The sequence below is a fragment of the Pleurodeles waltl genome, chromosome 4_2, assembly GCF_031143425.1.
Source record: "Pleurodeles waltl isolate 20211129_DDA chromosome 4_2, aPleWal1.hap1.20221129, whole genome shotgun sequence".
NCBI lineage: Eukaryota > Metazoa > Chordata > Amphibia > Caudata > Salamandridae > Pleurodeles > Pleurodeles waltl.
The window spans coordinates 605,462,075-605,475,567 of NC_090443.1; the positions used below are offsets into that span (position 1 = coordinate 605,462,075).

Sequence of the window (13,493 nt, forward strand, 5' to 3'; positions counted from 1 at the left end):
TTACCTCGCCTCTCTAGGTGTTCACAAACATTTTGTAAGTGATTGCAGCTGATCTTTGCAGGTTGGGGATAAATGTGTCCCCATACCTCAGTGACTGGCTGCTGAAGGTGGCGTCTCCTCAGCTAGTCTCTCTTCATTTGTAAGCAGCATTTTCATTGCTGTCCACCATAGGGTTTCCATGAACAGGATGAAATTCCATCTTCAGCTTTTGCAGACTATTCATAGAGGGATCCTGGATATGATGGGTTTGAAAGGCTTTCCATCTCTGAAGCAAGTTTGGGACAGCCATGCTATGATCCTAATTTTTTATCTTGATCTTGGTTCCAACTCGGATGGTTCAGATGATTCTTAATCTCCTGGCCTCCTGCATACTGCTGGTGTTTCATACCAGTTGGCAAATTCAAGCTTGGCAGTGCAGCTTTCACCTTCAATTGGCCCAACACTGACAGTGTCTCAGTCTGGACTCTTAGTTGTGATTTCTAACCTGACATGTGGCAGACTATTATGCCTGACCCTTCAATATTTCATATTAGTGATGATCCCTTTGTGTCTGGACTGGAGAGGGTTCCCTGTACGAGGTGGCCTGTGGTCACCAGTGACACAGTGTCACCATGTCAACCGTCTCAAGCTCTGTGCCATCTGTCTGGTCTTAAGGACTTTTTGGTTTCCCTCAGGGTGGGGCTGTCCCAGATAACACACCTTCACCCTGAAATTGGGTCCTGGGTCCTCTTTTTAGATTTTGAGGCTGTGGTGATGGCTTATGTCACATACATAGGATCTCCCTGGCCATCAGTCACCTGGTGGGTTGCCTTAACATCAGAGCAGGCAGGCTCAGGAGGTGTTAACTTGCTGAATACCATTTTGGAGGTCTGGGCATCTTTGTGCAGTGGGACTTGCCCACTGTTGATGTTTGTGTTGCTGCTAGAAACACTCAGGGGGTCATTCCGACCTTGGCGGTCTTTTCAATAGACCGCCGAGGGACCGCCGTACGGAAGACCGCCAGTGCTGGCGGTCTTCCGCATGGGCCATTCTGACTGTTGGCAGCGCTCCGCCCGTTTCCGGACGAAGAGCCGCCAACAGCCATACTGGCGGCAGGTGGGGAAGTGGAGATAGCTCCACCTCCACCGCCACGCCAACATAACACTGCCCAGCGAATCACGACCTGTGATTCGCTGTGGCGGTGTTCTGTTGGCGTGGCGGGGTCGGCGGAGCTGCCCGTTCCCTCCCGGAGGATCACCAGGAACAGGTAAGGTGATCGTCCGCTAGGGAAGGGGGGTGTTGTGAGTTGTGTGCGTGCATGGGGGTGTGCGTGTGTGTATATTGAGGGGGCGTGTGAATGCGTGCATGAATGCGGGGGGGTGTGTGTATGTGCATGAATGCGTGCCTGTATGTGTGTGTATATGTTGGGGATCGGGGTGGGGGATGGGGGTCCTGCAACCTTTTGGGGGTGGCAGGGGTGGTGGTGGGGGGGGTAGGGGAGGAAGTCGGGGTGGGGGTTGGGGGTGGGGGAGACCCCTATCAGTGCCAGGGAAGGGATTCCCTGGCACTGATATTGCTTACCGCCATGGATTGCATGGCGGTCCCCAACCGCATGAAATCCATGGCGGTAAGCCGGGGTCAGGCGGGTTGGAATACCGCCGGCGGTATGTGACGACCGCCGGGCTGGAGACCCAGGTCTCCATCCCGGCGGTCGTTACCGCCGTGTCGGTCGGAACGGTGAAGCGGCGGCTGAACCGCCGTGGTCAGAATACATGAAAAAAGACCGCCAGCCTGTTGGCGGTCTTACCGCCGACCGCCAGGGTCAGAATGACCCCCTCAGTGTCCCTGGAGGTCTCTCCTCTCTGAGAGATGTTTCCCTATCGAGGATACTTTGGCCTCCTTTATGTATTTTCCCCCTGCATATGATCCTACAGGTTCTGAAGACGATTGAGAGGGAACTGGCATAGCTCATCTTGATTGCCCAAGATTGGGCTTGAAGTCAATACCTGACCTGTGGGATCTTAGCATCTGCCCTACAGCTGCCTCCTCCCAAGGGCCCGTTAACAGGACGTTAGACTCCAGCACCCGAAACTCCACAATTTGCCCCTTCATCACTGGAGATTAAGTGCCCTTTTGCGATGCCATCCTCAACCTTATTGCCCCCCCTAGCCAACAACTCCAATCACCACATCCTACCAGGCAACCTCAATTTCCACCTTGATTATCCCAAAAGCTCCAACTCAGCCACTCTTCTGGAGAACATGAACAGCAGCGGCCTCACCCAACTGGTCACCGAACCCAAGCAGAAAGCTTGTTACACAGCCCCATCTTTGCCTCCAACGACTGAGTCAAATTCAGCCATGTCACAGAACTCACCTGGTCTCACCACACCATTGTTCACTTTACCATCCTCGACTCACCGCATATCATCACCAAGCACCACAGCTTCTCCCACCGCAGCTGGAGCAAGGTAACAGAGACACAGTGGACTAGGGCCCTCAGCACCACCCAACCCAAAGCCGCATAAGACCTCGGACAGGCCGTCCACAACTCCTCCACCTGGATCACTGAATGCACCGACAGAGTCGCCCCGATGAAGCCAGCGAGAACCAACAAAACCTAAAGACAAGACAGCTGGTACCCCCCCGGAACTCAAAATCACCAAGCGCAATTGCTACCAACTCGACAATCATTGGTGCTCCACTGGGAATCCCTCCGACGGAGCTGCTCGCAAAGCAGCCCTCAACATCTACAACCTGCTCATCAAGTAAGTTAAGAGAGCAGCCGTTACAGCCCACATCCATACAGCAGCCAGTCACACAAAGGAACTATTCAAAATAGTCAAGACCTAATCCATCCACAGAGCCACAGAGAACACAATCCACTCTTCTCAAGAACTCTGCGACACCCACTCAGACTATTTCCACAGCATGATTCTCACCATCTGCAACAACTTTTAGTCTCAGCCCACGGTTCTCAACCTCGACAACCTTCCCCAACCAACACACACCAGCCATACAATCACTGAACCCCACCCACCACACAGACCACCATGGACATCATGTAATCCATCCACTCCGAGGCACTCACCGACCCATGTCTTCATCATTTCTTCAACCTTCGAACCAATCAAATCAGCACAGAACTAGCCAACATCCTCAACACATTCATCACCACAGCATCCTTCCCGGACAGATGGAAAAACGCTGAGATCAGGCCCCCTGCAAAAAAAAAAAAAAAAACCCTCCTCTGATCCCAGTGAACTCCAAAATTGACTGATCTCTCTCCTCCCTTACCTGGCCAAAGTACTCCAGAATGCCATCAACAAATAGCTCACCAAACACCTAGAACATAACAACCTGCTTGTCGTCTTCCAATCAGGATTTGGAGCCAACTATAGCATGGAAACAGTTCTGATCACAATCTCAGACAACATCAGAACCCTCCTTGACTGCAGGGAGACTGCAGCCCTGATCCTCCTTGACCTCTCAGCTGCATTCAACACTGTATCCCACCACACCCTCACCAACAGACTCCACAGCATCAGTATACAGGGGAACATCCTCAGGTGGATCGCCTCCTTCCTCACAGGGTGCATGCTGAGTATCCATCTGCCCCATTCCCATCTGAACCCAAGAACATAATCTGTGGCGTACCCCAAGGATCATCCGTCAGCCCCACGCTGTTCAACACCTACATGACCCCCTCACGGACACCTGTCACATCCCACGGGCTCAACACCATATCCTACGCAGACGACACACTACTCATCCTCTAGCTCACCAAAGACCATCCTGACCACCAGAACAAACTTTCGCAACACCATCCATGTCCAATGTAGCCAACTGGATGAGAACCAATTGCCTCAAATGCAACTCTGAGAAGACAGACGTAGCAGTCTTTGGGAAAAACACATCCATATGGGACTACACTTGGTGGCCAGCCGAACTCAGACCCACGCCTACAGGCCACACACGCAACCTCATTATTGTCCTCGGCAGTGAACTGACCATAAAGTGACAGAGAAACACAGTCACCTCCTCCTGCTTCCACACCCTCCGCATGTGCCGCAGAATTTTCAAGTGGATCCCTGTCCTAGTCCCAGGCCTCGACTACAGCATCGCACTGTACTCCGGCATTTCCACCCAACTCCTCAGAAGATGCCAGACCATACAGAACACTGCAGCCAGACTCATCCTGGTCCTCCCCAAACAGACCCACATTGCCCCCACCTCAGAAACCTCCATTGGCTCCCCATCCAGAAGAGACGCCAGATCAAGATTCTCACACACGCCTCCAAGGCCTTACATGATCACGGACCAGTTCATATCAACCACAGACTGAACTTCCATCAGCCCACCAGACACATGCGCTCCTCCTCACTAGCCCCTGCGAACATCTCCCCTCATCCGTCGCAGCTGCAGCGGTGATTGATCCTTCTCCTGCATTACCGCCAAGACTTGGAACAACCTCCCTCTCCACCGCTGAACAGCACCCTCCCTTGCCGACTTCATAAAGAAAGTCAAGACCTGGCTTTTCGACTGCGACACTGCACCCCAGCACCCAGATGCCCCAGGGTGAAAGTGCTATGCTCTATAAATTCTGATTGAATATTCAGGATGAAGGAAAAATTAAACAGCCCAGCAGAATCGATCTCACAGAACATTGAATATCTGATGCAGAAACAATCGTACAGGACACACTTAGACACTAAAGAGCATGGACAAGGTGCTCAAATCTATCCAAAGCAAAAATGAAGAGTTGGAAGCCCGCTTAAGAAGGAGTAATCTACACATACTAACTGGTAAAACAGAAGGATTTGTTGAAAAATTGCTTGGTGATCTCCCAAGAAGACAACTTTTTCAACACAATTTGGTGGGGAAAGAGCTCATTGGTCTCTAACACAGTAACAAAAAAGACTTCCAGTACCAGGGCTTGAAGCTCTCCCTAATCCCAGGCTTCACAGTGATGGTAAAGGAGGGCGAACGTTTATGCATCACTGTTAGAAATGGGGTCTCTAGTTGGCAGAGGTATACACCCTTGTCCAAGTAGGGACCAAAACCCCATTCAGGGTAAATCACATACAATCCAAGTTATCCTGTGCCCACCCTCTGGTAGCTTGGCACTGAGCAGTCAGGCTTAACATACTAGGCAATGTGTGAAGTATTTGTGCAATAAATCATACAGTAACAGTGAAAACACCACAAAAATATACCACACAGGTTTAGAAAAATATGATCTTTATCTGGTTAAATTAAGGTCAAAACGATAAAGATTCAAAAAAGCACAAGCTGAGATATCATTTATGTGATGATAACAAGAGTCTTAAGTCTTTAAAAATCAACAATTGTCTTTTGTTTGCACCAAGTACCTGACTTGCGTCAAAATTACACGCACGAAGGCCACAGAGAAGGAGATGAGTTGAAGAAGGAAGGTGTGCGTCGGATTTCCGGACGCGCACAGATGATGCCTCGATTCTTCCCACGCTGCAAGGGCTGTGCGTCAATTTCCGGCATGCAGTCTTGGATCCTCACTGCGATGCGGGGTCTTTTGATGCCCAGGGACGATGCGTGGAAATCCTGGGCGTGCAGGACAAAGTCACAGGTGCTGCATCGATCCGGTGGGCGATGTGTCAGAGTTTCTGTTGCACAGCTGGCACTGCGTTGCTTCCTCACGCAGGACGTCAGGCTGCGTTGTTCCGGCTCGTCAATACGTCGATCCGGTGGACTGCGTTGAAGTTCCAGTAACAACACTGGCACTGCGTTGATCTCCACTTGGGGAGCCGGGCTGCGTCATTCCAGGTCGACGATGCGGTGATTCTTTCACTGCTAGGCACGCTGTGCATCGATTCCTGCTGGCTGTGCCTCGATTTTTGAAGCAAAGAAGTCTTTTTGACCCTGAGACTTCAGGAATAGGGGGCAAGCTCATTCCAAGTCCTTTGAGAGCACTTCTCAGCAGACCCAGAGGCCAGCAAGGCACCATGGCAACAGAAAGGCAGCAATCCAAAACAGTCCAGGTGAGTCCTTTGGGCAGCCAGACAGCAGCTCCTCTTGGTAGGTTGCAGGATCTGGTTCAGAGTGTCTGTCCCAGGAAGTGTCTGGGTTTGGTAGGGTCAGGGACCCAGTTTATATACCCCAAACTGCCTTTGAAGTGGGTGAGACTTCAAGGAGTTGTTTTGCAGTGCACACAATCCCCTTTCAGTACAGGTCTGTCTGCCAGGGTCCCAGTAAGGGGTTTGGCAGCCCTCTGTGTGAGGGCAGGAAACTAGCCTTTGAAATGTAAGTGTCAAGCACCTCCACCCTTCCAGCCCAGGATGACCCATTCAGTATGCAGATGTGTACAAGTGTGACTGAGCATCCTGTGTTGGTGGTTGTCTGGGTGAAATGCACAAGGGAGCTGTCAACCATCCCAGCCCAGACATGGATTGGAGACAGGCTGTAAGGCACAGATGGATTTTAAGTGCAGAGAAATGCTCACTTTCTAAAAGTGGCTTTGCTACAATAGCAATATAAAATACAACCTCACCAGTAAGTAGGATTTTGTATTACCATTCTGGCCATACTAAACATGACCTGTTTACCCCTTTCTGATGAGAATCTACCACTCAGTTTATGAAGGTAGCCCTAATGTTAGCCTATGAAAGGAGCAGGCCTCACAGCAGTGGAAAACGAATTTAGGGGTTTCCACTGCCAGGACATATAAAACACAAAGGTATATATCCTGCCTTTCACCTACACAGCACCCTGCCCTATGGGCTACCGAGGGCCTACCCGAGGTGTGACTTATATGTAGAAAAGGGGGAGTTTAAGGCTTGGCAAGTATATTTAAATGCCAAGTCGATGTAGCAGTGAAACTGCACACACATGCCTTGCAATGGCAGGCCTGATACATGGTCAAAGGGCTACTTATGTGGGTGGCACAACCAGTGCTGCATGCCCACTAGTAGCATTTAATTTACAGGCCCTGGGCATATGTAGTGCACTTTACTAGGGACTTACAAGTAGATCAAATGTGCCAATTGGGTATGAACCAATGTTACCATGTTTTAAGGGAGAGAGCATATGCACTTTAGCACTGGTTAGCAGTGGTAAAGTGTGTAGAGTCCTAAAACCAGCAAAAACAGTGTCAATAAAAGTGGAGGGAGGCAGGCAAAAAGTTGGGGGTGACCACCCTAAGGCCATCAGGTCTAACAACCACTGTAAATCAAAGCTTCGACAAGCAGCCTTATCCTATGCCGTACCTTATGCCATGCTCTACTCAAGCATGCGTAAAGATCACAGTGAACGGTAATGACCTGATATTTGGAGATGCTAGTAGAGGAACCAGATTCATCCTGTAAAAACGAACTACAACATCCAAAAGTGGCTCAAACTCACTCTCAAGACAGGAAATTGACGATAGAAGGGTAGTTGAAATAGCCACCCAACTTATAGGACACTAAACTGAATTGTTATGTTAGTACCTAAAATGAGGTAATGTTGGGATCTTAACTCATTCCGATTACCACACTCTGGTACAAAAGAGTTCAAATAAAAAGTTGTGCAAGTGCTGGCTGGGCCTGCGTGTAGGGCTGAAATGGGGCTATAGCCTTCTGGTCTCTCTTAGACTGGTGGCCATGCTAAGAATGTTTTGAGATTTGCAGAATAAGTTTTGTGGAGGGGTTACATTTGTTGGTTGATTGAGGGTCAGCGCGGGAGGGTGTGGCTGGGTGACGTGTCTCTATACAAAGTCAGCAGACTGAAAATGTGAACAAATTGCAAGAGCACATACATACAGATCAATGGGTAGGAATTAGCAGTTACCTAACATCAGTCTTGCTTTCCATTTGAGATTGCATAAAACGCACAAATCCAAATCATGAGAGGCATTAGGTGCATACTTTAGAAGACTTAACAATTCGAGGAAGGCAAGACAAGTGCTAACATTTTGGAGCAACACAATATACATATAGCACTACTACAAGAGACACATTTAACTAGAAAAATGTAAAATACATTTGTGAAAGGGTATAGTACACGTAGATTCTTCCCATTATACTCCTACACAAGAGGAGCAGCAACCCTGATTAAGAAAGGCACTTTGGCCCATATGTACGAACACATTTTCCCATAGACACAGAATGGATAAAACCCTTTGGTACATCTGGCCCTTTATTCTTTCTGAGTATGGTCAAAAGGGCCGCAGAGGGGAGAAATGTAATTGTTCAAGGCACATTGTCTAAGCTACATGTGTCACTGTTGAATACATATATGGCCATATGTACGAACACATTTTCCCATTGACACAGAATGGGAAAAACCCTTTGCTACATCTGGCCCATAGTCTCAACACTGATACCCAATGGCATATTAGCAGATTTAACCAGGCTGTCGCCTATGGGGAGGCAACTTCAATCTGACTCTAAACTCACAGCTGATGAAATACCCAAAACATGCCATAATATAGCCAAAGCAGCAAAAACATTACAGCAAACATTGTCACAATTTCACCTGGTAGATCTCATGCTTTTTCACCATCCACACATTAGAGAATACACCTTTCAATCATCCTTTCACAAAATGCCATGGAGGCTGGACAACTGGTTCACAATGGGAGATATTAGCGAATGGACCATGAAAGTTGCACATTTAGTGAAAATGCTATCAGACCACTCATCAGTGAAGCCGGCGATCAAAATACTTTCAGTCTGCAAACAAAATGTACCTTGGCGATTCCCCACCAGGGTACTCTTAGACCATCAAGACGAGCTTAAAGGCGTGATAATTTAAAACTGTGTTATCAGTGTGGGGTCAATGGATAGCCGGGAATGATATGGGAGATATAGCTTAACCCGGCAATCGTAGTAATGGGCCTTACTTATAATAGTCATAAATCAAAACAAACGTTTTAGCGTTACTGCTGGCTAAGTGCAGGGTGGCAGTTTGCTGGTGGAGCACAAGATCACGGAATATAAAGGACTGGAACAAAGACTTAATATATTGTAATGTGAATATTTAAGTGTATGCCACAGTTCGACAAGTGACTTTCCGCGCTCTCGATATCTGGGAACCCCTTCCAATTTTCCTAAGAGACACATACTCCCAGGAACAACTATCAGTGTAAAACCATCACAACTACTGACTACAAAGCAACTAGTCTTTGATACTTGTCTTAAAACGAAATGTGTAGGGTGCTTAAAATGAACGGACATGGGAGAAAGAAATATTTACATGAACCTAGTAAAGGATGATGTTCACTGATGTTGTGAAGAGATATTGGGTAAAACAAAATCGGAATTGTAATGAGCCAATTAAATTATAAACCAGGAATGGTTGCATGCTAAAAACATATTTTATGACAGATAAGGTAACTTGTGACACTGATTATACAAATGTTGTCTCTTACAACCGAATATTATTTTAAAAAATGAGAATAGTCTTTTTTTTTTTTTTTTAAAGGTTATCAATTTACAAACTGCCTATGAGTTTGAGTCATGAATATGAATAATCGTAATTCAAATCCTGTTAGCTCCTGCCTAAGGCCATTCCATGCGCCCACCATCTGCTGGGAATGGCCAAAGGTTCTGCCCAGGGGACTCTTGGGAGCAGATTTCTTGAGTTAAAAAAGTAGTAGCATTGATAATGTTATTGGTGATGACGTAGTGCGTCATCATAGCTTTGATATCATGCATGAGGCATTGAACAATACAATGAATAGTTTATAAGCAAGAGTTATGGTTGCGTAGCTGACCATAGCTGATAAACACGCATGTCATAACCATAACAGTGCTTCAGCTTCTGTGTTCTAGGGGAATATTCTGAGGTGATGGCATGCATATTTTTGTTTTCTCTTTCAATGCTAGTGTGGATAAATTGCCTTCCGCATTTTAACCTTCAACCTCTTACACTTTAATTTCAGGAACATAATATTGGCCTTTGCAGGCACCATGAGACATGGTCTTATCCCTAATCTTCTTGGCCAGGGAACCTATGCCAGATTTAATTGCCGTGATGCAGTGTGGTGGTGGCTCCAGTGTATACAGGATTATTGCAACATCGTTGCCAATGGCACAGACATTCTCAGGTGTCCAGTTTCACGGATGTATCCTACAGACGACTCTTCAGCACAGCCTGCAGGAGCAGTGGTAAAAATCATCCTAAATTTACAATTTGTGAAAGGGAAGGCCATGTCACACTCCTGATATATAGAGCTATGACTTCTTCCTATACCCTTTGCTGTGGAAATGTAGAGCATGCACCTTCGCTCTTTTGTTACTATTTTTACTTTTATATTAAGATGTAGGGTCCTATTACCTAAAAAGGTTCACCCTCCAAATACTACAAAATAATTATTGTTTTAGCAATATAGTTAATTTAATTACGGAAAGGGTTTCTTTAACTTCCGGGGCCAGCAGCCACACGGTCTGTAGGTTCTTCTTGCCTTGATTGGGACTGTTAAGTAGAACACTTTAATATAATCTGTATCAAAGTCATATGTTTAGTATATAGAATCATGTTTTCATACCATGACCACTCTTTGAGAGATTTCCCTCAGTTAGGGCCACATGTACGAACATTTAAATAGCAATTTCCTAATTGCAATTTCCTGTGAATCTCAATTAGGAAATCGCTAATTTAAATTTATGAAACCATTTAGAGCATTGGTTCCCAACCTGTGGTCCACGGCCCCCCAGCTGTCCGTGATACATTCCAAGGGGGTCCGTGACACATTCCCAGGAGGTTCTGCTGGCCTGGGCCAACAGGAAGGTACTTTCCCAGCTCAGGCCTCTGACAGGAACACATGCATGTTTTTATACTTATTACTTCCTTTGTGCAGCAGTTTTAAAAGCACTGTAAAGTTCCTTGTAGATCCAGCAGCTTTCGGGAAAACATAAAAGCGTCAAGATAACTCTGGTGATTAATGTACCTGCTGGAGGGAGATGGGAGTTTTGTCTAGTGGCAGTTTTGCCTCATCTAAGGTAGCACAGATGGTTAATATGACTGCTGCAAAGAACGTGTATCATGCAAAGAACAATATTTAATGTGCATGGCACTGTGGGCTACTGCTTTTGTCACAGAGATTCTTTTGTTACTGTGCAGTTCATAAGTTACAATCGTAATCTAGCACAGGGAGCTGTGAACTGCCATCAAAGAGCTGCATGCAAACTGCATGGTACTAGTTAGAAAGTGAAGTGTTTTTCCAAGTCTTTCATTTTCCTTATGCTGCTAAAAAATGTTTGCTTTCATAGAAATGCATTCTTATTATTGAAGTCAACGCTAACCACTGTGTATGTTCTGAATCCTGAGTCTATTTCTCCAGACCACGCACTGTTAGAAAATGCCTACCAGTGTGGTGGACTTGTGAATCCTATAGCTTGTAGTCCCCTATAAAGTGCTCTGATACCCTACACTGGTATGAGAGGTGCTATAAAACAAATGATTTGCATGTGACAGAGAGGCTATGAAGAGATGAGTCCCTTATAGTTTTACTTCCTTTCCCCAACACATATTTATGTGAAAAAGCTTTCTCAGATCTTTCTGTACCTAAAAAATAAAAACAGAAATGGTTTGGAAAATGTAGAATCTGACCTGAGTACTTAGCTTTCCTAAATAAAACAAAACATTGAAACGTTAGTTGTCGAGAAGCAACGCCAACCTTACCATTAAACCTTTTTTTTATTTGTTTTGCATATTTCTTTCAATATAAAATAATTATTTGACTATTTGTTTGGTGAGTATTTGTTTGTGTATTTTTTGTGAATGACTGTTTTAATGTTTGAAATTTAAATCGTACAAATTGCTTGGGGTTCCCTGGCTTCCAGTAGTGATTCAGTGGGGGCCCTCAGCAGTCAAAAGGTTGGGAACCACTGCCTTATAGTTTCATTTGCGATTCGTAGTGGGTCGCAACTAGACCTACCTCCTCAATATTAATGAGGTAGTTTGCAGTTTACAACCCATTAGAAATCGCAGCCATCACAGGGATGGTGGCCAGCTGGGCTCAGCAGACCACCATGCCTGTGATTGTTTTTAAATAAAGCAATCCTTTTTTTTCTTTTAAAACGCAACCCATTTTCTTTAAAGGAAAACAGGATGCGTTTAAAAAGAGTACGCAGTAGTTCGTCGGATCACTGCCTGCTCTTAAAACATATTTTCACAATCATTCTCAAAGGGATAGGTGTTCCTTAGGGACCCCTGCCCATTTGTTAATGGGTTACCACCAACTTTCTATTGACGATAAACTGCAAATGTTTTAGGACCGCATATTGGTCGCAAATCATTCGTACATACCTTTAATATTCGGTATTAGGAAGGGACACCCTAAACAGTCCCCTCCTAATACCGAATCACAAAACCCAAATTACTATTTGGTAACAAGTTACTGAATCACATATTGCGCTTTGTACATCACAAAAAGCATTTTTCTAGTCTCAACAGCGGATTTGCGACTAGAATAATGTTTTTTGCATGTGCCCCTTAAAGTGTTAGATTTAATTTTTTATTCACTTAATGCAAACAGAAACACAGGTTTTTCTTTTAGAGGCTTCAAATATCCATCTATTTGCACTTAACATACGTTGCTTATTCTGTCTACATTCACGGAGGGTGGGCTACTCCCTGGGCACTGAAACTCAGTGTCCTGGCTTCAGGTTTTGTAATTTATGTAGTGCTTGATCCTCTGGAGCTCACCTACCTCCCACTCTTTCCAGGGAGATGTTGTAAGCATTGCATCAGACAATGCTCAGCTTCATTAGGTCTGTTGGTTACTCCACTGAAGGATAGTTTTAAAGAACCCCTTTATTTGGGTACTTCTGAATTACAGATCAGCCCATTTCTGTAAGACGTTTCTTTTTTGTGCCTCCTCATTATTTTTTATAATGGGTTCCTTTGCATGCAGGAGTGCCAGAAGCTGAAAATACTTTTTATACTAAAGCGGTCCATGGCACCATGGGGGTTATTACAACTTTGGAGGAGGTGTTAAACCGTCCCAAAAGTGACGGTATGGTGACGGATATACCACCAGCCGTATTACGAGTCCATTATATCCTATGGAACTCGTAACACGGCTGGTGGTATATCCGTCACATTTGGGACGGATTAACACCTCCTCCAAAGTTGTAATAACCCCCTATATGTGTTCAACCGAGCCACTGCTTATTAAATAGCTTTGCTATGGGCACTTAAACGTATTGGTTTGTGCAAGGCACTGTGCCTCCCTTGGCATGCCAGCACTCCATTGCTCAACCTAACCAGGTTAAGCTGCTCATAGATGAGGGACAAAGAGTGACATTTTCTTTTGGTCAGTGTCTACACTCCACAACTCAAACAAGTGTTCACACCTTAGCAACGGTGGTTTGTGAGATTTGGTTAGTATTTGTGCTGTTGTGTTAGGACAACACCAAACCACTTGTCAGTGAAACTGGCTCATCTTTGATTCTTGTTGCTTCTTCAGCACCTGGTATATATTCTTAGCTAATGTGTTGTTTCCTGCTAAGCTTAGGCTCCACCCTTACCACTAAAATGAAATCAATAGGTTTA

General features: G+C 45.7%; 1 protein-coding gene across 3 annotated transcripts in view; it reads left to right on the forward strand.

Moving 5' to 3' along the window:
• The window catches only part of AGL (amylo-alpha-1, 6-glucosidase, 4-alpha-glucanotransferase), a 419,432-nt gene that overhangs the window by 305,888 nt on the left and 100,051 nt on the right, over nt 1-13,493 (forward strand). For all 3 annotated transcript variants that reach the window (XM_069232148.1, XM_069232150.1, XM_069232149.1), the window contains exon 26: nt 9,877-10,102. In XM_069232148.1, the coding sequence (XP_069088249.1) occupies nt 9,877-10,102 (226 nt within the window). The remainder of the gene's footprint in view (nt 1-9,876; nt 10,103-13,493) is intronic.